The 25,267-nt window shown below is 46.4% G+C and overlaps 1 protein-coding gene across 1 annotated transcript in view; it reads left to right on the plus strand.

The window, feature by feature from the left end:
• ELAVL1 (ELAV like RNA binding protein 1) overlaps positions 1–17,623 on the plus strand; it is a 39,287-nt gene extending 21,664 nt beyond the window's left edge. Inside the window, exons 3-6 of the mRNA XM_036315375.1 lie at positions 5,333–5,436; positions 7,033–7,186; positions 13,021–13,246; positions 16,124–17,623. Of these exons, the coding sequence (XP_036171268.1) occupies positions 5,333–5,436; positions 7,033–7,186; positions 13,021–13,246; positions 16,124–16,448 (809 nt within the window). The 3' untranslated portion in view covers positions 16,449–17,623. The remainder of the gene's footprint in view (positions 1–5,332; positions 5,437–7,032; positions 7,187–13,020; positions 13,247–16,123) is intronic.
• The last annotated feature ends 7,644 nt before the right edge of the window (positions 17,624–25,267 follow it).

Consider the following 25,267-nt stretch of genomic DNA (forward strand, 5'->3'; position numbering starts at 1 on the left):
GGGGCTGGTCTTCCATCATCCTGAAGGGCAAATAGGCCTTGATGGCACTGAGTCTAGCAGGCTCACTGTCTCTAGGAGGAGGAGAATCATCTGTAAGGAGCTGAGAAGCATAGATTCCCATGCCTGCCTGACATCCTGGGTCCCCGGACTCTGAAGGCTTCTAGGGAGCTGCATCATTACCTGCATGACTTGTGGACCCTATTAGAGAAACAGTAACTTAGAGACTGCTTTGGGAAGTGAGGGTCTTCCCCCAGGTGCCTGGGATTCCTCTGTATAACCATGAGAAATCCTGCTCTCTGGGGCTCCCCACCTGCACTTCAAGCATCAGCTCTCAACCTGTGCGTGTTGGAATCCTACTGAAGCCACCCCACTCCTGCTCCACTCCACTCCCATTCCAATTTCATTGCTCTGGGATATGGCTTGGGTAGTGATCATCTTTTAGAAGCTTCCCTGGTGATTCTAATGAGAAGCCAAAGATGAAAGTGATTGGTTCATGGTGAAGGTAAGAGTGGAGGTTGGTGCTCAGCACTGTGTTAAGCACTTTGCTCTACAGCAGTGATGGCGAACCTTTTGAGCTCGGCGTGTCAGCATTTTGAAAAACCCTAACTTAACTCTGGTGCCGTGTCACATATAGAAATTTTTTGATATTTGCAACCATAGTAAAACAAAGATTTATATTTTTGATATTTTATATATTTAAATGCCATTTAACAAAGAAAAATCAACCAAAAAAATGAGTTCGCGTGTCATAGATTCACCATCACTGCTCTACAGCATCATCAATTGGGTGAAAGCCAGGGACTCCCATTTGTTCCTCCACCGCCTTTCTTCTTGCTGCACACAGGTGCCCACCACAGAGGGTAGAACAGATTGAGGGGACAGAGCCAGCCCTGGGGATGGGTATGCAGAGATCCCTCCCCACCTGGCCCCAGAAGGCTCAGCCCATCCCATGAGTGCTGGCACTTTAGGCTCCTCTGAAGCTCTCTCCGGCATCAGCCTATCTGCAGGTCTTCTCTGTGGGTCTTCCTTCTGCTGCCCCCTCTCTGGTGCATACTGCTCAAGCTCACAGACTCCACAGAATCCTAGCTTGACCTACTGCATCTGCTTTCCAACCAGCAGCCACCTCTGGTCCATTCCCCCATTTCCTGGAACATACTCATTGTCTCTACCTCAGAGACTTGGACCTTGCTCTTCTGTCTGGAATGCTTGTCCTCAGCTATCCGGAGATCTTGCTTCAGATATCACCTCTTCAAAGGGTGCTCCTGTCCACCCTGTCTACTGAGGGCCCATCCTGTCAGCCTCTCACCACCAGAAAGATTCTCCTCCTAGCACCTCTGCAGTGGTTTGTTTCTTGCTGGTTTGTTGTCCAATTTGCCCACTGGGATATGAGTTTTATAAAGGTAGAAGCTTCCTCCTTTCTGATCATCATCAAAACCCCATCCCACCCAGCCAACCTGGCCTGGAATCTGGCACATACTAGGTGCTCAGTTATTATTGGTGGACTCATTCAGGAAAACTGGAGTGGGTGTAGGAACAGGAAAGGGAGGCAGTGGCCATCTAAGGCTGTGCAACTTCCTAGGTGACATTAGAAGGTACAGGCACACAGGTGGTCAGAGAGGTCACCCAGGAAGACTGATGGAGATAAAGGACCAAAGGCAGAGCCTTGGGGACCATCTTGATGAAATTGGCAGAGGAAGAACCCGAAGAGGGACAGCTGGAGAGAAAGAAAACTTGGCACTGTTGTCACATCCTGGAGGAGGTGGCACTTCAAGCTGAGAGCTCAGGGAGCTGGGTCCTGAAACTATCCATGGGCAGCATCCAAGGGCCATGGACAGCCTTGGTAAGGGTAGTGCTTGCAGTCAGCAGTGACCACTCTAGGGAGCCAGCCAGGGCCACCAAGCACTGAGGTGGGGCAAGGCCCATGTTTATATGCTGAGAGGAGCCGCTGTAGTTGAAGACACAGGAACAGGGCCTGGGTGAGTCTTCACTGGTGTTTGGTTTCTCCAGCATTGCTTAGACCACTTGAGGCACCAGTAGGGAAGAAGACTGGTGATACTGGGTGGAATTGGCCTTGTGGGAGGAGCAGAAAGACAAGGAAACTGGTGTGCAGGTGCTGCTGATCAGGGAGGAGTGGAGGAGCCTGTCCAAGGCTGTGTCAGAAAGGACAGACTCTTGGCCTGGCTACAGTGAGAGACTGACAGAGTGAGGTTGAAGAGCAAGCTTTTGGGCATAAAAATCCCAGGCAGGCTGCTGTTTGGTTGGGAATCTACCACAGACCTCCTCTGCATCCTCAGCTCTCACATTTGTGGTCTGGAATGTTTGCAGGGACCCTAAGTCCCTGATCTGGAGCTGATTGTAGTTTTCTGAGTTGTGCTATGACTCTCCTGCTAGATGGGCCTGGACCCCACAGCCCTCCTCTCCAGGGTCCTCACTGTTCAGGCTCAGGAGCTGAGTCTCTGAGGTCCATGGGGTTTTGTTAAAAATATGGGTCTGGAGGGTCAGATTTTGTTTTTGTTTCTTTAAAAAGGAAAGCGGCTGTGTAAATAATTTATATAGCTACTCTACCCTGAAGGAGGCAGAGTGGAATTCCACAAGGTATTCCCTAAGTGTGGGCTGTGCCATGACTTCCTTCCAAAGCCTATTGTTTGGGGTTGGGGGATGACCTTACAGTGGAGAAGAATCCTGCCAAACGGACTGCTCTGCCGGGAGATGAAGGTCAACATCATCTGTGATAAGTCACATTGACAGCATGCGCCCCTGATGTCATGAGAAGGACATTCATTGCACTATGTGATCTTCCTCCCCAAAACCCATCATGCCAACCTAACCATGAGAAAAAGCATCTGACAAGCCCAGATTGAGAGGGATTCTACAACGTTCCTGACCAGCCCTCCTCAAAACTGTCAAGGTCATCACAAGCAAGGAAGGTCTGAGAAATTGTCTCAGCCAAGAGGAGCCTAAGGAGACATAATAACTAAATGTTACGGGGAATTCCGAATGGCATCCTGGAACAGAAAAGAACATTAGGGAAAGACAAATACTATGGAAATCAAATATGGACTGCAGTTAATAATAATGTATCGTCTGGCCGGTTTGGCTCAGTGGGTAGAGTATCAGCCTGCCGACTGAAGGGTCCCGGGTTTGATTCTGGTCAAGGGCACATGCCAGGGTTGCAGGCTCGATCCCCATAGGGGGCATGCAGGAGGCAGCTGATAGTGATTCTCTCTCATCATTGATGGTTCTATCGCTCTCTCCCTCTCCATCCTCACTCTCTGAAATCAATACAAATATAGTTTTTAAAAAATAATGTATCACTGCTGGTTTATTACTTGTAAACAAGTGTTCTATCCATTCTACTATAAGTTGTTACTAATGGGAAACTGGGTGTGGGGTATATGGGAATTCTACGTTATCTTTGTAATTTTTCTTTAAATTTAAAAAATAATTATTTTTTTTTTAAGTGGCAAAACTGAGTTAAGCTGTCCTCTGGGTTCCAAGTCTCATTATCACAGAAATGGGCCTGGGTTCCTGTGGCATCTCAGGTTGAGTCAGCATAGCTGCAATGTGGATCTCCATCTCTGTGTGGCTCAGGGCCTGGTTGTATTTTTCATTTTTTAATTTTTTTAATCCTCACCTGAGGGCATGCTTAGAAAGAGGAAGGGAGGGAGGGAAAGAAAGAGAAACATCGATCAGTTGCTTTTTAAAATATATATATTTTTATTTATTTTAGAGAGGAAGGGAAAGGGAGAAACAGAAACATCAATGATGAGACAGAATCATTGATCGGCTGCCTTCTGCACATTCCACGCTGGGGATTGAGTCCACAATCCAGGCATATGCCCTGACCGGGAATCAAACTGTGACCTCCTGGTTCATAGGTCGATGCTCAACCATTGAGCCATGCTGACCGGGTGATCAGTTGCCTTCTGTATATTCCCCAACTGGGAATCAAACCCACAACCTAGGTAGGTACCCTGAATGGGAATCAAACCCATAACCTTTTGGTGCACAGGATGATGTTCAATCAACTTAGCCACTCCGGCCAGTCGGGCGCCCTGGTTGTATTTTTTACCTGCTCATTGTAACCCTCTGCCAACTGGAGGAATGGAACAAAACTCAATGAAGGTGGTCCTTGGTCTTACACACAGCTCCATTTTTGCTCAGGGCAGTGCCTGTGTGTAGTGGGTGCCCCCTAATGTGGCATGTGCATGGGTCAGATGTGGGCACATTGGTGGTTCTCTTCCTTGCGTATCCTCCTGCTCCCCCTGTTGTGAAGGTGTAAGGCTCCTTCCACCTCTGACCCTCAGCCTTTGCTCCTCTCTGGCTTCCTGGGAACCCACAGAGCCTCGCCTTCTATGCTGAGTCCCTGTGGGTATCCAATTGGTGGTCACTCCCACTTCTAAAAGTTTCATAAAGAGCTGGAACATGTTACCTGTAACCTTGGATCTCTTTGGAAAGAACTCAGGTTCTTGGGGCCCTGCAAGCTTGGCCAAGGCTGTGAAGGTGGTACAGGGGCTGCCCAGCAGGGCTGGAACTTCTCTAAGTGCTGTCTTCTCCCTGTGCTTCCCACTGGGTTGCAGATTTGGGAAAGTAAGAGAACTGACACTGGGTGGCACCAGAGCCCAGCAAGCTTTCCCTGCTTTGGGGTATGAAGTGGTAGAGAAATGCCTGTCCACCTATCTGCTGCCTGTAACCGTCCTTCTCCCCTTCTCAGACCCAGGCCCCTCAGAACCCCACAGAGTAGTGATCACTAGTGGGACCAATCATTGTCATTGCTTTAGTGATGGGTTCCCCAGGATGTAGTCAGTAGCACAGTTTTTCTTTTTAAATAACTTTTTTAAATTCCAGAAGTAACATTTGTTCTTTGCAGAAAATGTATAAGTTTGCCAAAGAAGTGTACCAAATAAACCATTAATATTGCCGGGCGGGCCAGCGTGGCTCAGTGGTTAAGCATCAACCTATGAACCAGGAGGTAATGGTTCGATTCCTGGTCAGGACACATGCCCGGGTTGTGGGCTTGATCCCTGGTGGGGGTTGCACAGGAAGCAGCCAGTCAATGATTATCTCTCATCATGGATGTTTCTGTCTATCTCTCCCCTCTCCCTTCCTCTCTGAAATCAATAAAATATATATTAAAAAACAGTAATAAATAAACCATTAATATAAATTATAAACACATTTCCTACAGACCCTGGCTCTTAAGGTTCCTGTGTTTTTTGTCTTTTCTCTGATCTTATTCTTTTGAGCCCAGCCAGACATAGGAGGGCATAGTCCTTTTCATCCTCTTGGTCTCTCTTGGTTGGTTTACCAGTGTGCACATGTTCTCCCACAGGACACAGCTTGGGCTATGGCTTTGTGAACTATGTGACTGCAAAGGACGCGGAGAAAGCAATAAACACACTGAATGGCCTGCGGCTCCAATCCAAAACCATTAAGGTAAAGAGTGGTGAGCACCACCTCATTCATTCCTGTCCTGGGCTGGAATCTGTGCCAAACCTGACTTACCTCACCATCACTGTCAAGAGCACCATTAGCATCTCAGAAACCTGGTTCTTCCAGGGCCTCTGGGGAGCCTCCTGACTGCCCCAAATTGAGGTATTGGCATCTCACATGTGTGTTGAGTGGTGACCATTCCAGGCCTCATGCCGTGGCTCATGGCATCCTCGCCCCACCAGTAAAAGGAGGTTCCCCATGAAGAGCATGTAGAGAGGGGAGCCCCCTTCTCGGCCCAGGCCTCCCCTGCCTGTCTCATGTCTGGCTGTGACATTCCTATTCTTGTGCACCCCCATTTTCATGCCCTGCTTTCCCCACTCCTGGCATACTGTAGTGGCACAGCATTGTCACCCTTCCAGCCCCATCACAGCCACTTCATTCGACATTCACTTAGCACATGTTTATTGAACACCTACTATGTTGAACAAATCAGACAAACATGCCCTCATAGAGCTGGGAGGGGAGTGTTCTTGGCACATAGAACTACACTCCTGCCCTTCCTAGCAGGACTGAGCATTCTGGTAAGAACACACCTGTTGTCCATGCCCTCATGCTGCCCAGTGACACAAGAGTTTATACTTGAAATTAAAAAAAAAAGAGTTCATATTTGCTCCTGTGTTATGGTTTCAGGCTCCTCATCACATCAATTTTGTGACCCTCAGAAAGTTCTGCACATTCCCCACCTTCTGGAACACACGGTTCTCTTGTTTCCTCCCCTTCCGTCTCTGTCTCTCAGCCTCCTCACTCAGTTCTGACTATGTTGGGTGTGACTGAGTCCCATTTCCCTAGATTGCCCCTTTGTGGGCAGAAGCCTTCCTCCAAGCTGCCCTTTTCCAGTAAGACCTTGGTCCCCCTTGTGTCCTGCAGGGTCCACACAGCTGTCACTTTTTCTTCAGTAACCTTTTCTTTGAAGAAAGGATCAAAGACCTTTTCTTACCATCAGCCCCTGCAGCCTCTCACCACCTCTAGTACATACATGCCATTTTCTCTAAGCCACTACAAGAGTTCCTTTTAGGCTTTCTTCAAGTTTGCAAAACATAAGCCCAAAATGCCTAGAGTCATTTAATATTGAACAGTTGTGTGTGGAACTCAGGGCTCCCCTAGCACTCACGTCCCCATCTGGGCTCCTGTGGTGAGCTTGCCTATTGGCAGGTGAATGTTGCATTCCCAGCAGCACCCAGCTTTCTTGCCCACCACTCCTCATAGGCAGGTCTTGTTCCCAGCCCAGCTCATCATCCAGAGAGGGATAAGGCCTTGGTAAGTGCACAGGTAACAGGGTTCAGTCCCTGCTCTGCCACCAACAAATTGGGGATCTTCAGTTACTTACTTTATAAAACAGGAATGTTCCCTTCATTGAAATGTGAAAATGCTGCCAGCTATCAGCTCATTGCCTGGTCAATGGGGAGCTGCCTCAGGTGATGAGTGTTTGCGTGTTCTCCCACCATAGCTTGGCTTTTTCTCACCCCAAAATTTAACACCCTTCCTTGATGCTTTGGCCACACACCTGTCCTAACCCCCGAAAGTGGTTTTATTTTCAAGGTGTCATATGCTCGCCCAAGCTCAGAGGTCATCAAAGACGCTAACTTGTACATCAGCGGGCTCCCCAGGACCATGACCCAGAAGGATGTGGAGGACATGTTCTCTCGATTCGGGCGAATCATCAACTCCCGAGTCCTTGTGGACCAGACGACAGGTACGGAGGTGGCCTGGGATGCACGGTGAGGTTTTCCTCTAGGCCAGGGGCTGGGTTTTCTAGGGAAGACAGATCATGTTTGATTTTAAATGTCATTAGTTGTTCCACCAATGAAAACAGAATCAAAATGAGATGACATTGGCATTTGTTTGTGAGACTGGGGAGATAAAGTGGCATGAAAGAGCCCCTGAGTCAGGCTGGCATTTTATGGTGAAAACACCAAGACATTGGGGCACCAAGACATAACTTCCCTTAGGCACCCAAATGTCCCAGCCTGGCCTATGGATGGGTTACAAAGATTTGCTGCTATTCTTATTGCAGGCATACAATGTGTGATGTGACCATCTTTACTCTTGGTCCAGGCCTTTCTGCCCCAAAGCTACAAGGGTGACTGTTTCTGATGATTTAGATGCTTCACCCACAGAACTCAGCAGTGAATTTTCTCGCTGATTATCCCGGCCCCTCTCAGGTCATCTCAGTTCAGGACATTAGCTGCTTGGGCTCTGGGCGTTGCTGAATCAGCCTTGGGCAGACAGACTGGCAGGAAGCTGGGTTCTGGCCCTGACTGTGGCTCTCATCCCCTGCTGGCCTGGGAACTGGGATCAGGATATCCCTCGCCAACTCCTATGCATGCCTCCAGCTGGGGAGCAGAAAGCTTGGGCCATGCCTTCTTTTCGACCCCTCAGAACTGTTCCTGCCAGGAGTGGGAATCTGCTGACAAACTAAAAAGGACGCTTCTTGCCTCCGGAGCTTAGTGAAGCCAGTAGAATTGTCTCCATTTGATTTTTATGTTCTTCCTACACAGAGTATTCACCACGCCCTTGGCTGTGGTATTAAAACTAATATTGGGTAATTAGGGCACAGGAAGTCATAGCTCTGAGATGACCTCCCCTTTGCAGAGAAAACCCTGGAGAGCAGGTAGGTGGGGTCACACACATTTTTTCACGTTCCCCCCAAGCTGTGTGCTTTGGGGCATCTGGCCTTGTCCCCTGCTCTCCTTTCTCTAGCCCCAACTGTGGAAGCTGAGATTGGTGCCTGCTGGAGCCTGGCCTTGAGAGGAGTGGGCAGCTTGATTGCCCTGGGGCCTGAGGAGGAGAAGTGGCTTGTGGAGTATAGTCTGCAGGCTCAGGTCACTGGCGTTTCATGGGAGCTCTGGGTATACACCTAGTCTGGCACAGACACCAGGTTATGCTGGAGTGACCCCATCTGACCCTTTGCTGGAGGGTAGGGGGTGGGCATAGGGTGAGGATGCCATTTATTTGGGACAAAACCCCCTGGCCTGTACCAGATTAGTTTCCTAAAGCCCCCATTGAGAGAAAACAATGCAGTCAGCTGGTCAGTGCATGTATTTATTCCCAGCTCCACCTGCATAGGAGTGTCTGAATGGGCTGCCTGGGGACCCACCTTCCTGCTTCCATGGCCCTGCTTTTCTAGATTGCACAATGACTGCTTTGCCTCAGCTGATCTCTGTCCAGCACTGCTGAATGGGGTCTTGCTCTCTGGAGCCCAGCGACCTTGAGAACATACCCCTGGCCATGTAGCATTTGTTTCACTTCTGTAGATAGCTTCCTCAGCCCTTTGCAGGGGATTTTGCCTCCTTTCTGTCTGCAAGGCTTTTATCTCCTAGTGTTGGGGGCCCCTCAGGGTTGCCCCCAGGCTCAGCTGTGACCTTAGGGTGGTGTACTAGACCCTCACTCTCCCTCAGGCCTCCCTGCCAGCTACTTCAAGGAAGGAACTGGGGCCCCCACCCCACACCTTTTCTGTTACGGTGTCCTTGCAAGAGGACAGGAGGGAAGGGAGAGATGAGGGGCTCCTGGACTCCCTCTCCCAGCCCTGCTTCCTGACCTGGGGCTAGAATTAGCAAAAATGTGAGTCCCCAGGGGCTGAGGGCTCCCTTCTTCCCCTTGCTCTAGTGGAGGCTACCCACCCAGGGCCCCTCTACTGGGATCCCATGGAGCCCACAAGGAAATGAGGCAGAGAACGGCATGGCAGACAGGTTTGACTTCATGTGATATGCTTTTTAGTGTTGAAGAAATAGGAAGCTCTCTTAAGAAACCTTTGCATCCTGAACTAACAGAACTTAATTTTTTAATTTTTCTTTGCTTCTTTATCCATTTTAATTGTAAACTTTATAATTTACTCATTTGGAGATTGTGCCATTTATTGGTCTCTGCTCTTAATTCTAAAAAACACTAGTAGAAAAGAAGGATCTCTTACCCTTTGAGACAGCATGGAGGGACCTGGCGAGTATTATGCTAAGTGAAATAAGCCAGTCAGAGAAAGACAAGTATCACATGATCTCACTCATATGTGGGATATAATGATCAAAATAAACTGATGAACAAAATAGATCCAGAGACATAGCATAGAACAGACTGTGGAATCTCAGAGGGAAAGTGGGGGTGGGGGGAGTGATCAACCAAAGAACTTGCATGCATATGTGCATAACCCATGGACACAGACAATAGGGTGGTAAAAGCCTGGGTCAGGGGTGGGAGCAGGTTGGAAGGGGCAGTGAAGGAAAAGGGGGGACATATGAAATACTTTTAACAATAAAGATTTAATTACATTTTAAAAAAATAAATCCTATCTAATAATGAGGTAATATGCAAATTGACCATCACTCCAACACACAAGCTGGCCGCCCCCATGTGGACACAAGATGGCCAGCAGGAGAGGGCAGTTGGGAGGGACCAGGCCTGAAAGGGAGGGCACTTGGAGGCGATCAGGCCTGCAGGGGAGGGCAGTTAGGGGTGACCAGGCCTGCAGGGGGGGGCAGTTAGGGGTGACCAGCCCTGCAGGAGAGGGCAGTTAGGGGCAATCAGGCCATCAGGGGAACAGTTAGGCGTCGATCAGGCTGGCAGGGGAGTGGTTAGGGGGTGATCAGGCAGGCAGGCGAGCGGTTGGGAGCCAGTAGTCCTGGATTGTGAGAGGGATCCCAGATTGGAGAGGGTGTAGGCTGGGCTGAGGGACACACACACACACACACACACACACACTGTGCATGAATATCGTGCACCAGGCCTCTAGTACATAAAATAAAAAACACTAGAGGGAATTTTTTAGAAGATAGCTCTATTTTTTCCCTCTAGTGTAGATTTATCACATTAAAGTGTAGATTTATCACATTAGTGAATTAACGTTTTCTTGCACTAAATAACATTTTCTTTCTCGGGTTTTGTTCATTGCATCGGGAAATTTTCATTTGAAAGTCATTTTACAAAATCAAACAGGAAATCCCACTTGCATACACACTCTCTCTGCTTGATCTTAAGGTCTTTATAAATAGAATAAAACCATCTCCCAGAAAGCAGCTTCCTATAGGAGCTTGCCAGCTCAGCATTATTTATCTAAAGTTAGATTTTGTTCAGGTTTCCATCTGTCTAAGCTATTATTCATGCCTTTTAAGAGTGAATAAAAACAATACTTTCAGGTGTTCTTTTGAACTGAAATAAAAAAATAAGCTCAGGTTCTAGATTTTTCTGGGGCATACATGTGATTGCTAGGTCTGATCTCACTAATTCAGTGAGTGTCTCTGGCTGTGTGAATTTTAAAGAGTCATGAAGCCAACGTGGGGACAGCTTTCAGGCCGCTAGGAGCTTCTGTATGATCTCCCAGGGCACTGTGCAGGGGAAAGGGGTAAGCTGGGACAGGGAGCTTCCTAGTTGGAGTGTTGTGTGCTTTAAGACCCAGCATGGGTTGTCCACAATATGTTACAGTTGTAAACAAAGAATCCTTGGCCTGAGGGTCCCTGACTATTCATTGTGTGCTTCAGTGGGGCCCACAGTATCACATCCAAGTCAGGCCTCAACATGGAATTCTAGACACAGAGAGTTGTCAACCATGCCTTGCAGTGACACTTGTCATCTGATGTGCCTGAGTCTCTCTCTGCCCCTCCAGGGCCTCAGGACCAGCCAGGGAGACTCATGCCCCATGCCCACCATGGGGGAGGCAGTTAGTAGGAGGGACCCTGTGGGAAATGGTAAGGAAAGGTACTGGAAAATGGGAGCTGAATGGGGGGACATCTGGTGTGTTCAGTTAGCTGGTGGCCCTATGAATGGCAGGCAATATGACAGTGTCTAGGATAGGGCTATTGACCACAGTCATCCCACCAGTTACACCTGTGACTCCAGCCCAGCAATGTCACCCTCAGACTGGCCCTTGCTGTCACCTCTCCACTACACTTGAACCTTCACTGTGTATGTTTTGTTTTGTTTTTGACACTGTTTCTTCTCAGGAGAAGGAGCCAGGCTCTTCTGTGACTCCAAATTCCCTCACCCCAGCCCCACCCCATTCCTTGAGTTCTTCAAGGGCCAAGATCTCCTCATCATCCCCCCAGACCCAGAATGTGGATAGACAGGGTTTGGGGGCAGCTGAACCCTCTGCTATCTGGTTTGCTCAGGTCTCACACTCATGCCAACTGACCAGACACTGCCTATAGCAGTTGGGCCTTAGATCTCAGGCAGCCTGGTCCTGTATTGCGTTCCTGCTCTGTTGAGGGACTCAGCTTACCTACAGGGGCCTCAGTCTAGGTAGCAAGAGAAGATACCCACCTCGAGGCAGATGGAGGCCACGACGGGGTCCCTGGCCCATCCCATGCAGGGAGAGATGAGGGGCTCCTGGGAACAAGACCAGGTATGGAGTAGGCCTAAGGCAGGGTCTCTTAACCTACCAGGCGGTCTATGGGGGACTGTCAGCACTGTTGTGTGTGCCTGGTCAGTTTAGGGGGAAAAAGTGAGTGGCATCACTTGATTCTGAGGGCAGATTGGGGTCCACAGGAGGTCCCAGGACTTTCAAGTAGTGAATGAGCTGATGGCAGCAGGAAAGTGCTGTTAGGGTGAGGTTTAGTTACTGGGACTCCGCGCCCTTCAGCGATGAAGGAGAAGGCTGAGCTGGGCACCTAGTAATCAGGGATTCTGTTGGGCCCACTAGAAAGGCAGCAGGCTGCAAAAGCCTGTCCGGGCTATGCGGCCAGGTTGCTCCTTATTCACTATAGGCCCTCAGAGGCACCACTGCTCCTCAGGCACATTGGGAGGATAGGGCAGGCATGGAATGAGGGGGGGGGGGGGGGGAGGCGGGTCCAGAGCCCAGGGAGACTTCTTAGACCCAGCCCTGCCAATCGGTTGCCTTCCCACCCCAGCCCATCCAGCACCCACACCACAGTGGGTACCTGGTGTCAAAATAGTGATGGGAGGTAGGGGGTGTGATTGCTTCTAATGTGGCTGTCTGTCACCAAAATATCTTTTGGCACTGAGTAACTCAGAAGAAAGTCTGAAACCTTAATATTTTATTAGTCATTGTTGGGTTTTTTTAATTCTTTTTTTTTAGATAATCATAGAACTATTTTTAATTGGATTATAAATGCCCCTTCATTCTTTTTTCTTTTTTTTTATCCTCACCCAAGGACATACTTAGAAAGAGGAAGAGAGGAGGAAAGAGAGGGAGGGAGCGAGGGAGGGACATCGATCAGCTGCTTTCCATATATATTTTGATGAGGGCTCGAACTCGCAACCCAGGTATGTGTTCTCACCAGGAATTGAACCGGCAACATTGCTGTGCACAGGACCATGCTCAACCAACTGAACCACTCCGGCTGTGTTGTCCCTTTATTCTTAATTTAAACATGTTTAGCATTTCCAAATTCACTTCACACAGAATAATGAAACCTTGACCCAGGTGGCTTGAGCATATTTAGGTTTAATTTTTGTTTATCTCATTAAGTAAGCATCCAATTTGAAGCACAGTAGACTGACTTGCTTGATTTTTGTTTTTCAGTTTTAAAAAATCCTTGCATTTTTTTCCCCTAACTCCATTTTTGTTGGTTTGTTAAAAAGGTTTGTCCAGAGGGGTTGCGTTTATCCGGTTTGACAAACGGTCGGAAGCAGAAGAGGCAATTACCAGTTTCAATGGTCATAAACCCCCAGGTTCCTCTGAACCCATTACAGTGAAGTTCGCAGCCAATCCCAACCAGAACAAAAATGTGGCGCTGCTCTCCCAGCTGTACCACTCGCCAGCTAGACGGTTTGGAGGCCCCGTGCATCACCAGGCACAGAGATTCAGGTGGGTCAGGAGGGCAGTGCTCTCATCTACCTACCCAGTCTCTTCCCATCATGGCTGGCAGTGCTTTGAAGGCTGTTAGAGCCTCACTTGTTGGGTAACCACATATAGTGGGAAGCACTGGGCATGCCAGGCTGCTCACATCAGAAGGTTGTACTCAGAATCATTTCATGTCTCCATGTCCCACCTCCATTATAAAAGTGTCTGTATGAAAGCCATCTCTTTCCAATTGAGTGTTGTCTTTAATTAGAATTAAAAAGATGATGCCAGTTCCAAACAGGTACTGAGAGAACGGGTGATAGCACTCCAGTATATAGTTTCTAGAGAGATGAGAGTATAGCTGTGAGTTTAAAAGATCATTCCAAAAAAACAATGTATATATAACACATAGACACAGACAATTATGTGGTAATAGCCAGAGGGAAAGGGGGGTGGGAGCTAGCTGTAGGTGGGCAACGAGGGGGAAATGAGGAAGGAAAGAGACATTGCTTGGGACGATGGGCGCATGGATGCAGTGTGTAGATGATCTTTTATTGAGTTGTACACTTGAAACCTGTATGGTTTTGTGAACCAATGTCACCCCAATAAATTCAATTTTTTTTACAAAAAAGAAAATACTCTAAAAATATGCATCATTCAACTCCGTAAGAAAAGGATGCAGCTGTAGGTATGTTCAGTGAGAGCTGTTCTCCTTCCTGAGTTTTTAAACAGGTTTTAGACATTTGGTCATTAGGCCTAAGGCAACCCTTTCTCACATACCTGTGGAGTTATTTTGATATCTAAATACTAAATGCCTTCTGTTGAAAAGCCCTGTCCAAAGTTCTCAACCATGTCAGGTTCTAAAGCTGGCTCTCCTAGTTACTAGACAAAGGCAGGCTCTCCTAGTTACTAGACAAAGGCAAGGGGAAGTGCCTTCAGACAGAAGCAAGTAGGGAAGTAAATCCAGTGTGGAAGTCAGATAACATAGATCACCTCACTACTGATCAGGATGAGTGGATGGCAGTGTTCACTGAGTTATGGTAACTGGAAAACCAGGGACGGCTGGAGGAGGAGAAGGGGGCCTTGCTCACAGCAACAAGAAGTAGAAAAGAAAGTGGCGACCAAACAGCTGGTTAGGCGGGGAAAGGAACATGATGGCCAGAGGAACACAGCAAAAAGATGGAAGGAAGTAGTGAGTGGGAGAGACAGGAGGAAAGATTTACCACCAGAAGGCAGACTAAGATAAGAATAAGAGAAAGACCCGGAAGAGAAGAAAGTGCCTCTGTTGTTACCACATTGGGGAAAGGAGGGTCAGCTCTCCTTTTGTGCCATAAGAGAAAGGAGTTAGGGGTGAGTTTCCTGACTGTCAGGATGAAAGAAACCAGCTCCAATTGGCAGGAGAAAAACCTTAACAATAATTCATAAGAATGAGAATTATGTCAATAAAAGGCAGTAAAGTATTTCTTCAGATTATTTGTAGTATAATAGCTACATAAGAAGGTTAACTATAATAAGTCATGTCCATATTGGGTACCTATAAAACTTGGAGAAAAGTAGGTCCTTTTAAGGGGTCCTTTTAAAAGTGGGAATCCCTTTCCAGTTCTCATTGAGAACCAGCTGGGTGCCTTTTCTCACCCCCATTTCAATGCTGTTGTGGTCTCACTGTCATCCCAACAGACTCAAGATCACTGACAAACCACAAGTCATGTAACCAACTCAGGTGTTCTGATGTAGGCTGTTTAAAATTATTCTTGAGAAGTCAAAGCCATGGCCAATAATGTGTCTGGATTCTTCCATACCTGTGTTGAATACAATCCTTGGATCAGTGGCCTATACCTCGGGGGCTGGTCACCCTGCCTGGGGTCATGTCTGTCGAGAAAGTGAATTTGTTTAATGGCCCCTTGAAGGCACCCACCTACCTCTCTGTCAGCCCCACAGCTCGAAGCCCGATTTTATTTTGGAAATATAATACTTCTCCATTTGCATGGTGTGGCTTCACGGATATTGTATCACAGTCAGATCTTTTTAAATTGACCTGAAACCATGACTTTTTAATTTGTGAACCATCTAGAGGGCCACATGGCTTCAGTTACAACTCTATTATCTCCCTTAATCCTTTTTGCAATGGCTACACATTGGTAGAAGGCTTAGTTTTGATGTAATTAAAAGTGACACTTTTAATTACATCAAAATGTTCCACATTTTTGGTACAGTTCAGTGACCCTGCAGTATGGCCTCTGGCCCTTTTGGGATGTTATGAGCCAGCAACGGAAGGTTACCCAGAGCTTTGGGAAGGAGTTCCCTTGTGCCAGCAGTGGCCCTTCACCGGAGCATGTGTAACCTGGTCACCGCTTGGTTGTGGATCCTTAGAGATGGCAGGTCATGACCAGGGGAAGGTACAAAATTTAGAAAAAGAAGAAAAAAGTACAGGCCTTCCCAAAAGACATACATGCAGTATGAGGAAAGCGTTTCCTCCAGGGCAATTTGAGGGTGTAAGAGCACCTCAGAGGATGTGGAGAGGCTTCCATCATTTAAAATGTGAGAAGCACAGAAATGGCGAACAGGAACCACACACACACAGTGGGAAGAGTGGAGGAAGTGGTTGGTCAGCCACTAACAGACCATCATTCTGAGAGAAATCAGTTGAGGCTCTGAACTTCCTCAGGCAACAAGTGTCTCAGGGGCAACTCCCTTCCTCTGCCACCATATTGAATTCCTCTCAGTTAAAAAAAAAAAATCTTGCTTGTGACTGGTGGGGTGTGGCAGCCTTGAGAACTCCACCCCTGGCTGATGGGAGAGGGAAGGGCCTGAGCCAATCCCGCCTGTTCCCCCAATAGTGTTGGCATGCTTGCCAACACTGACCTTGACCTTGACCTGAATGCTGTGCTCTCTGTTTGCTAGGTTCTCCCCTATGGGTGTAGATCACATGAGTGGGCTTTCTGGTGTCAATGTCCCAGGAAACGCGTCTTCAGGCTGGTGCATCTTCATCTACAACCTTGGTCAAGATGCCGATGAGGGAATCCTCTGGCAGATGTTTGGCCCCTTTGGCGCAGTCACCAATGTGAAAGTGATTCGCGACTTCAACACCAACAAGTGCAAAGGCTTTGGTTTTGTGACCATGACAAACTATGAAGAAGCCGCGATGGCCATAGCAAGTCTGAACGGCTACCGCCTGGGGGACAAAATCTTACAGGTTTCCTTCAAAACCAACAAGTCCCACAAATAACTCACTCATGCTTTTTTGTACGGAATAGATAATTCAGAGTGAAGAAGTTGAAACTTTTTTGTTAGTGTACAACTCATTTTGCGCCAATTTTCACAAGTGTTTGTCTTAGTCTAAATGAGAAGTGAAAAGGTTTTTATACTCTGAGATGCAACCAACATGTTCAAATGTTTGAAATCCCACAATGTTAGACCAACTTTAAGTTTCTTAAGTTATTTCCTTTAAAATATATATTAAACAGAAATCTAAGTAGACTGCATTGACTAACCAGTCCCTCGGGATGGTGGTGAAACTGAAGCATGCTTTAACTTCTAAGACTGTCTAACACCCACTTCATTCGGTGTCTCCACAAACTGGATAAAAAAAATGACCTTTTAATTTTCGTTTTTAAACTAAAGATGTTAGACAGATGCTGAGTGTGCGTTTTCTCAACTGCTTCAACATTTTAAGCAGTTTCTGCTTTGGTTGACATGAAATTGCTTCCCCAAGCAGGTCCCATTGCCACCTTCTGGTCACTCAGTCCTGGGTTCTGCCAAGTAGTCCTGACAGTGGCCAAGGGCCACCACTGGGGACAGGGCACAAGCTGGGTCAGGCCCTCTAAAGGAGGACACAATGTTTTCTAAGCCCAGACGTCAATGGGAACGGACCAAAGAGTTTCAGGGAAACTCCATATATTCCTGAATCAGATCTAAGCCCCAGGCACTCCTGAAGATGTGTAGCTACTCTGACATTCTGAGTTCCTGTCCACACATTGCATGCACAGTGCCCCACACATCAGATATTGTTGTTCTAGCCATTTCTCCAGTTTCCAAAAGCATTTAACATAGCTCGAATGCATAAGATAGCTCTATTTTTAATAACATGAACATTTGAGCATTATATTTCTCATATCCCTTGTGAGTGCTAGACTTTTTTCTACTTTAGTCGGATTTTGTTTTGAAACTTTGCTTTCATATGAACACTCAGCAGGAAAGTACTTACTTCTTGCCAATTATCTATTAACGAAAAAAAGAAAACCTTTGATTTGTAGTTTTAAAGATTAACCCTCAAAAAAGTTCTCTTCATTATTGCTTTGACATTTTGGGTTGTTCTGTTAATTTTCTTTTGCTTTTTTGTGTTTTTTGTTTGTTTTTACTTTTGCATTTAAGACCATTAAATTTGATTTTGTTTTGCTCAAATTTTGTTTTGTTTTTTATTTTACCTTTTCTTTCTTTTTGGCTAGGCAAGATACAGACGGCCCAGCATTCAGGGAGGATATATAAGAGCTTAAGGAACAAATACTTGCCTCAAGACAAAGCATTTACAAATCTGTCGTATAGGAATGTGCAGTCACAGATGGTGTGTTTTTAAAATGGGGAGCCAGTAGGGAGAATCTGACAGGGCCTGCGAAGTAGCCAGGACTAGATCTCCGGACAATTCCTAAGGAGCATGATCCGATTTTTATAAATATCTAGTGTACAGTGAGAATAAAAAACAGAATAACTTAGTACCAGCAGTTTTTAACTTTGACACAAGACTAAACGTAATAATAGGCTGTTTTTTAGTTATTGAGATCATGGAATTGCAGCATTATTTATCTATTAGTCTATTTATTTATTTACGTGGGGGAGGGGAAAGGCCGATGGGCACAGCCTTCTCTCAAAAAAAGATCAGTGTTCTGAGAAGCCCATGAAAAATTTTGAGGCTATTACTCTCATACTTTCGTGAGGGGCTACCAGCTGCTTACATTATTCTCCCAAATTTAAGATGTTGCCATGTTCTTTTCCCATACAAGGCCAAGTTCATACCTTGAGGCCTTGTCTCATAAATTGCCATGGAGGGCCTCCTCCCTCCAGCAGAATTTCCCAGATCCTAAGTCAAAGCCAGCTTGCGTGCCTCCTAGAACCCCAAACATAGAGATTGTCCCCGCTCTGTTGCCCCAGAGTGCTCTTCACCCTGGGACTGGCATGTTTTTCTGGAAAAATAAGCCTTTCAGGTGGTGCAACCTTGGGCCAACATTTTCTCAGAGATAAGATTCCCAATTCTAAAACCACCCCTTAAATCTCTTTGACACACATTCCTGTCAGCCCTCACTCGTGCTCATTTTATTACAAGGATAATATAAATGCAAACGAGATGATGGTGGGCTGGCACCCAGCACTGCAACTTCTTTCCTCCCCTCCCTTTTATTTGAACCAGACTGATTGTTCTGATGTTAGGTCAGATGAAGAGGAGATGTAGAGTACATATGAGCCTTTGAAGGTTGAGTTTCTCAGGTCATTAAAATTCTCCTGTTACATGGTCGCCTCACCCCTCTTTGAATAGCCTTCTAACTAAAAACCCCAATGTGTTTCTTTGGGAGTTTTGATGTACAGGTGTGTGGAACGATTCTATTTTTGACATATTCCTCCTGAAAAGCAATTGTCACTCCCATCCAGGTACCAGATGCTGGCCCCGTGTCTATAAAGTTCGTTACATCTCTAGGCTTGTTTGCAAAAGGAAGATTTATTTTTTAAAAGTCACAATCCAAAAGAAACCATTTTTCAAAATTTACATTTTTATTTATATTTGTATTTTGCAAAATGGGTGATCTTATTTGGGAATTTTGATGGGAAAAATAAGAGTAGATAAAGTTAATTTATCACAAGTTTGGTTTGGTACATAAATACCAAAGAAGCCTTGGTTGAATTCTCTTTTGTCCTGTGTAACTACCTTAACAATTGTTTGCTAAACAGCTCCCAACTTGTGGACCTGATTCCAGTTGAGTTCTTTATTTTTAACCCTTGACTTCTGGAGCTTTTCAGTGGAATATGCTAGGCCATGATCTTCTGCGCCACTATGCCTCTTACCAGCAGGTAGGGCTGGGTTGGTCTGTCATCTTTGTTCAGAAGGTGAGTTTTTCCCTTGCCAAAGGCAGCTGACTTAACCTTGGAGAGTCTGCACTTGGTGTTAATGCTAGAAACCCAGCATCCGGGGTCTGCACCAGGCTGCTGCAGGAGTTGGTGCCTCTGAGCTGGCAACTGAGCGGTCCCTACTGGATCAGACAAGTAGAAGAATCCTATGAAAGTTATTGGCAATAACTTATTCTGGTTGGCCTCCAAACTAGGGCCATTGTAGGGCCATTGACTGACCTGAGTCCACTGTTGGGCTTGAAAATCAAAGTTAGCATCACCCAGCTAGCTGTTCCATTTTACATCTGATGCAGCCTGATTTTTCTCTCTCTACTTATTGCAGCCTTCCTGTGTTGGATAAAAAAGAATAAGAATAAGCTGCCCCACCCTCACCCCCTACCCAAGTCCTCCACCAGAAATTCTTCCCATCTTCCCAAGACCTAAGGCACCTACTTCCCTCCCATTCATCAGATTTCCAGGCCAGCCACCAACTAAGGTTGCAAGTGCTTTGTGTTGAGTGGCATTGATAATTGACCCTTTCTTACAATAGCAGTAGAACTTGAATCCCAGATCTTCAGTGGGGTTCAAGGTTCTAAACCTTTTGATTTGCCTCTGACTTCTAATGATTGTATTGTATATTTTCCCACAACCTTTTGGTGACATAGTTCAGTTTTCTGCTTGGTTGTTTTCAAAAGAAGAAAATTTACTTGTAAGTCACCACCAGGACCTATGTTAGGCTAACCAGTGGTCTGAGCAGTGATTTTGAGAGGACTATATTTCACTTCCCCCTACCCCCAGAAGAGAAAGCTTGTCCATTGGTTGGGACCACCTCGTTACCATGTAATGTTCTGTTTATAGTGACTTGCTCTGGGGGAGGGGGACTTTCCCGACCGGTCCCCTTGTTGTACAGTAGATGAGTAGACATTTTGTATATTAGTGTTTTAAGTTACTGATTTGTTTTATATAAAATAATTTATTTTTCAGATACCATTTTTCATTTTAACTTTGTTTTTACATGGGTTTGTTTTCAATAAAGTATGACACTGCTGTCCAAAGTCAACAATAAAATGAATCCCATTGTGTTATTTTGAGGATGCTTATGTAACTAGCTTATTATTATTATTATTATTATTATTAATTTTCAAGGGGGAAAAAAGCCCTCAGTATTCCATCTTCCTATTTCCCTTTTTATCCTTGTGAATAAATGTTCTTTAGTGTTTTAAGAGGAAAAAGCAAACCTAGATTTTGATAATACAGAAGATTTCAGATTAATAAAGAAGCTTTGAAAGAAGACCATTTTTCAAAATTTTAGTGAAGTATGAATATTTTTTGTCAATGGCTTTCTCAAAGAGAATGAAACTTTTGCACCATTTTCAGAGTTTTTATAGAGATGCCAAATTGATATATTTACATGTAATGGAAACATGAAAAAGTTTTATTAAACAATTGTTCATAGCTGTGTAGACATTTTAATTCAGTTTCCAAAGCTCTCAAAGCGTATTTTTGGAGTACGGAGTGATAACAGTTTGGGATATGATTCCAAACATTTGATTGTCCAAATACTTAGTTCTTTCCACAGGTATCAGGTTTGTGTTAAACACTGTATGTGAACTATGACTGGAATTCTGTGATATTTTGGTAATAAATGAAGTGGGATCATTGAGATGTGGTGGTGTAGGGTGATGGTGTGTAACTTATAAGCAGTGAACACTGCCAAAGCGCCAGCTGGGGTTGCAGGTGACTTCCTCCTAGTTATACTTGGGCTGCCCTCTTGTATACAAGCTCTCCCTATAAGCCAGGGATGGCCTTGACCCATGTGAGGAGGTAGGAGACCCTCGGACAGCCAGCTTGGGGTATTGAGGGAAAGGCACCAGGATGTGCTCTGTGACCAGATCTCCCACAACCCTCTGCTACACAGATTTTGCCCCCTCCCCTGGACACGCAAGCCAGTTCCCTCCCCTCAGAGACTCAGAGGCCCCTCTTCTCCAGGTTCAATGATCTTGGGCTTTCTGCGTTGTCCCTGAGTATTTCCTGCCCGTCTGCTCCTCACTCCTGAGCCCTGTGGCCATTCTAAGTGTCCTGACATTAATATCCTTGGTGATGGGAAAGCAAATTCTGACTGAGAGGCAGGATGGAGCACAAGGATCTTAGGTTTGAATCCTGGCTTGGCCCTCTCCCCAGTGTGCATTGGGGGCAAGACACTGACTTTCCAAGCTTCAGTGTCCCCATCTGTGAAATGGGATCCATAACACTCACCCCATAGGATTCTTAGAAAAGAGAAATAGATCAAATAGGTACTGCACTTACCACAGCTGTTCTGAATCCAGAAAGCATCAGAATTGAGGATGGTGTCAGCAGAGAAGAGCAAGCCCCCATGCTGCCCAACAGTCAGTGGGCTCCACTGCAACCTACAGATGGGCCTCTTCTAAAGTCTCTGATTTTTCGTGTGTGTGTGTGTGTGTGTGTGTGTGTGTGTGTGTGTGTTTGTGTGTGTGTGTGTGTGTCTTGGAGTTCTGTGTTCATCTTCCTCTTTTCTAGATGTGGCTAAACAGTCCCATCACTTCTGAAAATACCTCAGAATATCCAGCCCCTGTCTGCCATAGGAGGGCATCTGGGGAAGAAGGAGCACACTCCAGCAGGAGGTGGTTCAGGGTGTCCCCTGCATGCTCAGACCAGAGGCCAGTGCAGGGCCTCCAGCAGGGCTCCTTGGATGGACTGTTCCAGGCGTCTGCACTGTGCACTGACGAGAAGGGTCCTGGGTGTCAGCCCTTTCCAGTGCATCAGAGAGTAGAGCTTCTTGGCCTGGAGTGCATCCTCCTTCCCCAGGGGCCCTGTTTAAAAGCATATTCACCATCAGCAGGTGTGGGGTAAGCCTGAGATTGTGCATTCCTAACAAGCCCAGGTGATGCTCACAGTCCAGGAACCAACTTTGAGAAGCAAGAGGTTTAAGAAGGTGCCTTAAGTGGGGGTATGTTTTAACAAAATCTTGCTGGCCCCATCTCCACTCTGGTGCCAAGAAAACTGATTCCCTCTCACCCAGAATTCAGAGCCCTGTGAGGCCGAACCCATGTGCAAGACAGGAGAGTTCTTGCCACCAGACTGACTGCCCAGCACAGGCTGTTTTCATGTTCAAGGCTCTGACGGCCTAACATCTACATCCCTATGTCCTTAGGGTTTTTTTTATTGGTTTAACTTCAATAACTTCTTAGCACAATTTAAGAGGATTTCAGGAAGAGCAGGGAGAAAATCATAGTCACCAGTGTTTTCCCAGAGAACCTGTTTGTGTTTAGTAATAAACAGGACCAAGCTGCAATGTGAGTGTTTACTGGGGTGGTGGAGGGAGGAGGGGCACGGTGAACATATCCCTTGTCCTCTTAGCCTGGTGCCCCCAATGAGCAGGACAGGAGTGGTGGCGTGGGATTGCCATCCTCTGACAAGTGGCAGCCTGGACTTCCCACCCCATCAGCTCCAGGAAGCCACACAGAAGTCCTGCAGCAGAACTAAAGTTAGCCAGGGAGCATCTGTTCCAAGTCAGGGGCTGCTTTGCCCACCTGCCTCATCTGGCGATGGTTAGTACATTTTATTGCACACAGGGGTCCAAGGGAACAGACCAAAGACCCCTTACCCCATGTGTGGGTACTGCTGAGGAGGGGGTGGGGAAGCAGGGTGTCCCAGGGGCTGGCATTGTCAGGGTTTAACAGGAGAGAGTTAAAGGAGCTAGAGATAGTGGTGGGAAAGGTGCTGTTAGCTGTGAGCTGTGCTTTGCTCTTTACAAAGTACTTTTCTCACATTACAGGTGTGTCAGCCCTATGAGGAATGTGTCACTGTTACTGTTGTTCATATACCCACTTTACAAATGATATGCCAAAGCTTAGTCCGCTGGAAAACAGGCTACTTAGTGCTGTTGCTTTTACCCCCAGGTATAGAACATCCTGGGTTTGGGCTCCCTTTTAGTTTTGTGCCTATGAACTGCACATTTTGGGGTTCAGTTTGTGATGGAAAGTTTGAATGCAGAGGAGGTTTGGTGGTTCCTGCAGGCATGACCAAACAGGGATGAGAAGGGGCTCAAATGCCTGAAGGTACATGCCATGGCCCGGAGCTGACCCCAAGTTCTCCCTGGGTCTTTACGCCACCCCAGAGCAATTGAGGCCACCTCTTGAGTAGTTAGCCAGCTCCTACCCGCTGGGACCTCCTGGGACAGTGTCCTCTGAAGGCGTCTCATAACCTGCCAGCAGAACTGGCACAGAATGTGCAGGGCCTCTTGTTCAGAAAGCATTAAGAACGCCATGGCCAGTGTGGCTCAGTGTTGAGCATTGACCTATGAATCAGGTTACTGCTCGATTCTTGGTCAGGGCACATGTCAGGGTTGGCAGGCTCCATCCCCAGTACAGGGCGTACAGGAGGCAGCCAGTCAATGATTCTCTCTCATCATTGATGTTTCTATCTCCCTCTCCCTTTCTCTCTGAAATCAGTAAAAATACTAAAAGTAAAAAAAAAAAAAAAAAAAAAAAAAGAATGCCCTGGCCAGTGTGGCTCAGTTGGTTGAGCGTTGTTCCATGCACCAAAAGGTCGTCAGTTCAGTTGCCCGTTAGGGTACGTGCCCAGGTTGGGGACTCAACCCCCAGTACAGAGTGTGCAGGAAGCAGCCCATTGACTTTTTTCCTCTCAAAAAAAAATCAATAAAAACATACACACACACACATACATTCTGAGTGGCCAGATTATTATGACCACCTGATGTTTGTAGGCAAATTAGCTATAATTTCACGCTGAAGTTGCTAGAGGACCAGACCCATTATAAATAGGGAAGCAGGTTGTTTACCACAACAGAAGTTATTTTTTTCTGACGATATGGGTAAACAACGCGATTTAACAGCCTTTGAACGTGGGATATATATATATATATACACACACACACACACACACACACACACACATACACATACACACACATACATACACTGAGTGGCCAGATTATTATGACCACCCCATCAGTACTTCGTTGGGCCACGTTTTGCTTTCAATACTGTGGCGATTCTTCTTGGCATTGACTCCACAAGATGTTGAAAGGTGATGCGAGGAATCTGACACCATGCCTGATGAATAGCACTGTCCAGTTCTGTGAGATTTGATGGTTGTGGAACCAGCTTCCTGATGGCTCTTTTAACTTCATCCCACAAATGCTCAATTGGATTGAGATCTGGTGATTGTGGGGGCCACCTAAGCAAGGTAAAGTCTCTCTCATGTTCTTGAAACCACTCCTGCACAATACGAGCACCGTGGCATGGCGCATTGTCTTGTTGGAAGAAGCCCTCTCCATTGGATACGCCATCAACATGATAGGATGAACTTGATCAGCAACGATACTTGGGTATGTTGTGCTATTCAGACATTGTTCCACACGAATTAAAGGGCCTAAATCATGCCAGGAAAACATGCCCCAAAACATTACACTGCCCCCACCAGCTTGAAGGGTTGTACTCATGCATGTGGGGCGCATGCTTTCATGCTGTTTCCGCCAAATTCTCACTCTGCCATCTGCATGATGCAACTGGAAATGTGATTCATCGGACCACATGACTTTTTTCCAATGCTTGACTGTCCAATCCTTGTGTTACTGTGCAACTTGGAGACGTTTTATCTTGGTAACTGCAGACAGCAAAGGTGTTCGAACAGGCCTTCAGCTTCCATATCCCATATGGTGCAGTTTATGGCTAATTTGCCTATAAACGTCAGGTGGTCATAATAATCTGGCCACTCTATATATATATATATTCGCTTTAAAGAAAAGCATTAAGAATTTCAAAACAGCAACACCAGAGCATTAAGCTGAGCACAGGGCCCTCTGAGTGTGGAATCCTATGTGCCTGCATGGGTAGCATGCCCACAACACCAACTCTGCCTGCCACCTGTCTCTATTCAGAAGTTTTCAAGTTGCCTTGGGGCTTCTTG

This window comes from Myotis myotis, unplaced genomic scaffold (genome assembly GCF_014108235.1).
Source record: "Myotis myotis isolate mMyoMyo1 unplaced genomic scaffold, mMyoMyo1.p scaffold_m19_p_6, whole genome shotgun sequence".
In the NCBI taxonomy this organism is placed as follows: domain Eukaryota; kingdom Metazoa; phylum Chordata; class Mammalia; order Chiroptera; family Vespertilionidae; genus Myotis; species Myotis myotis.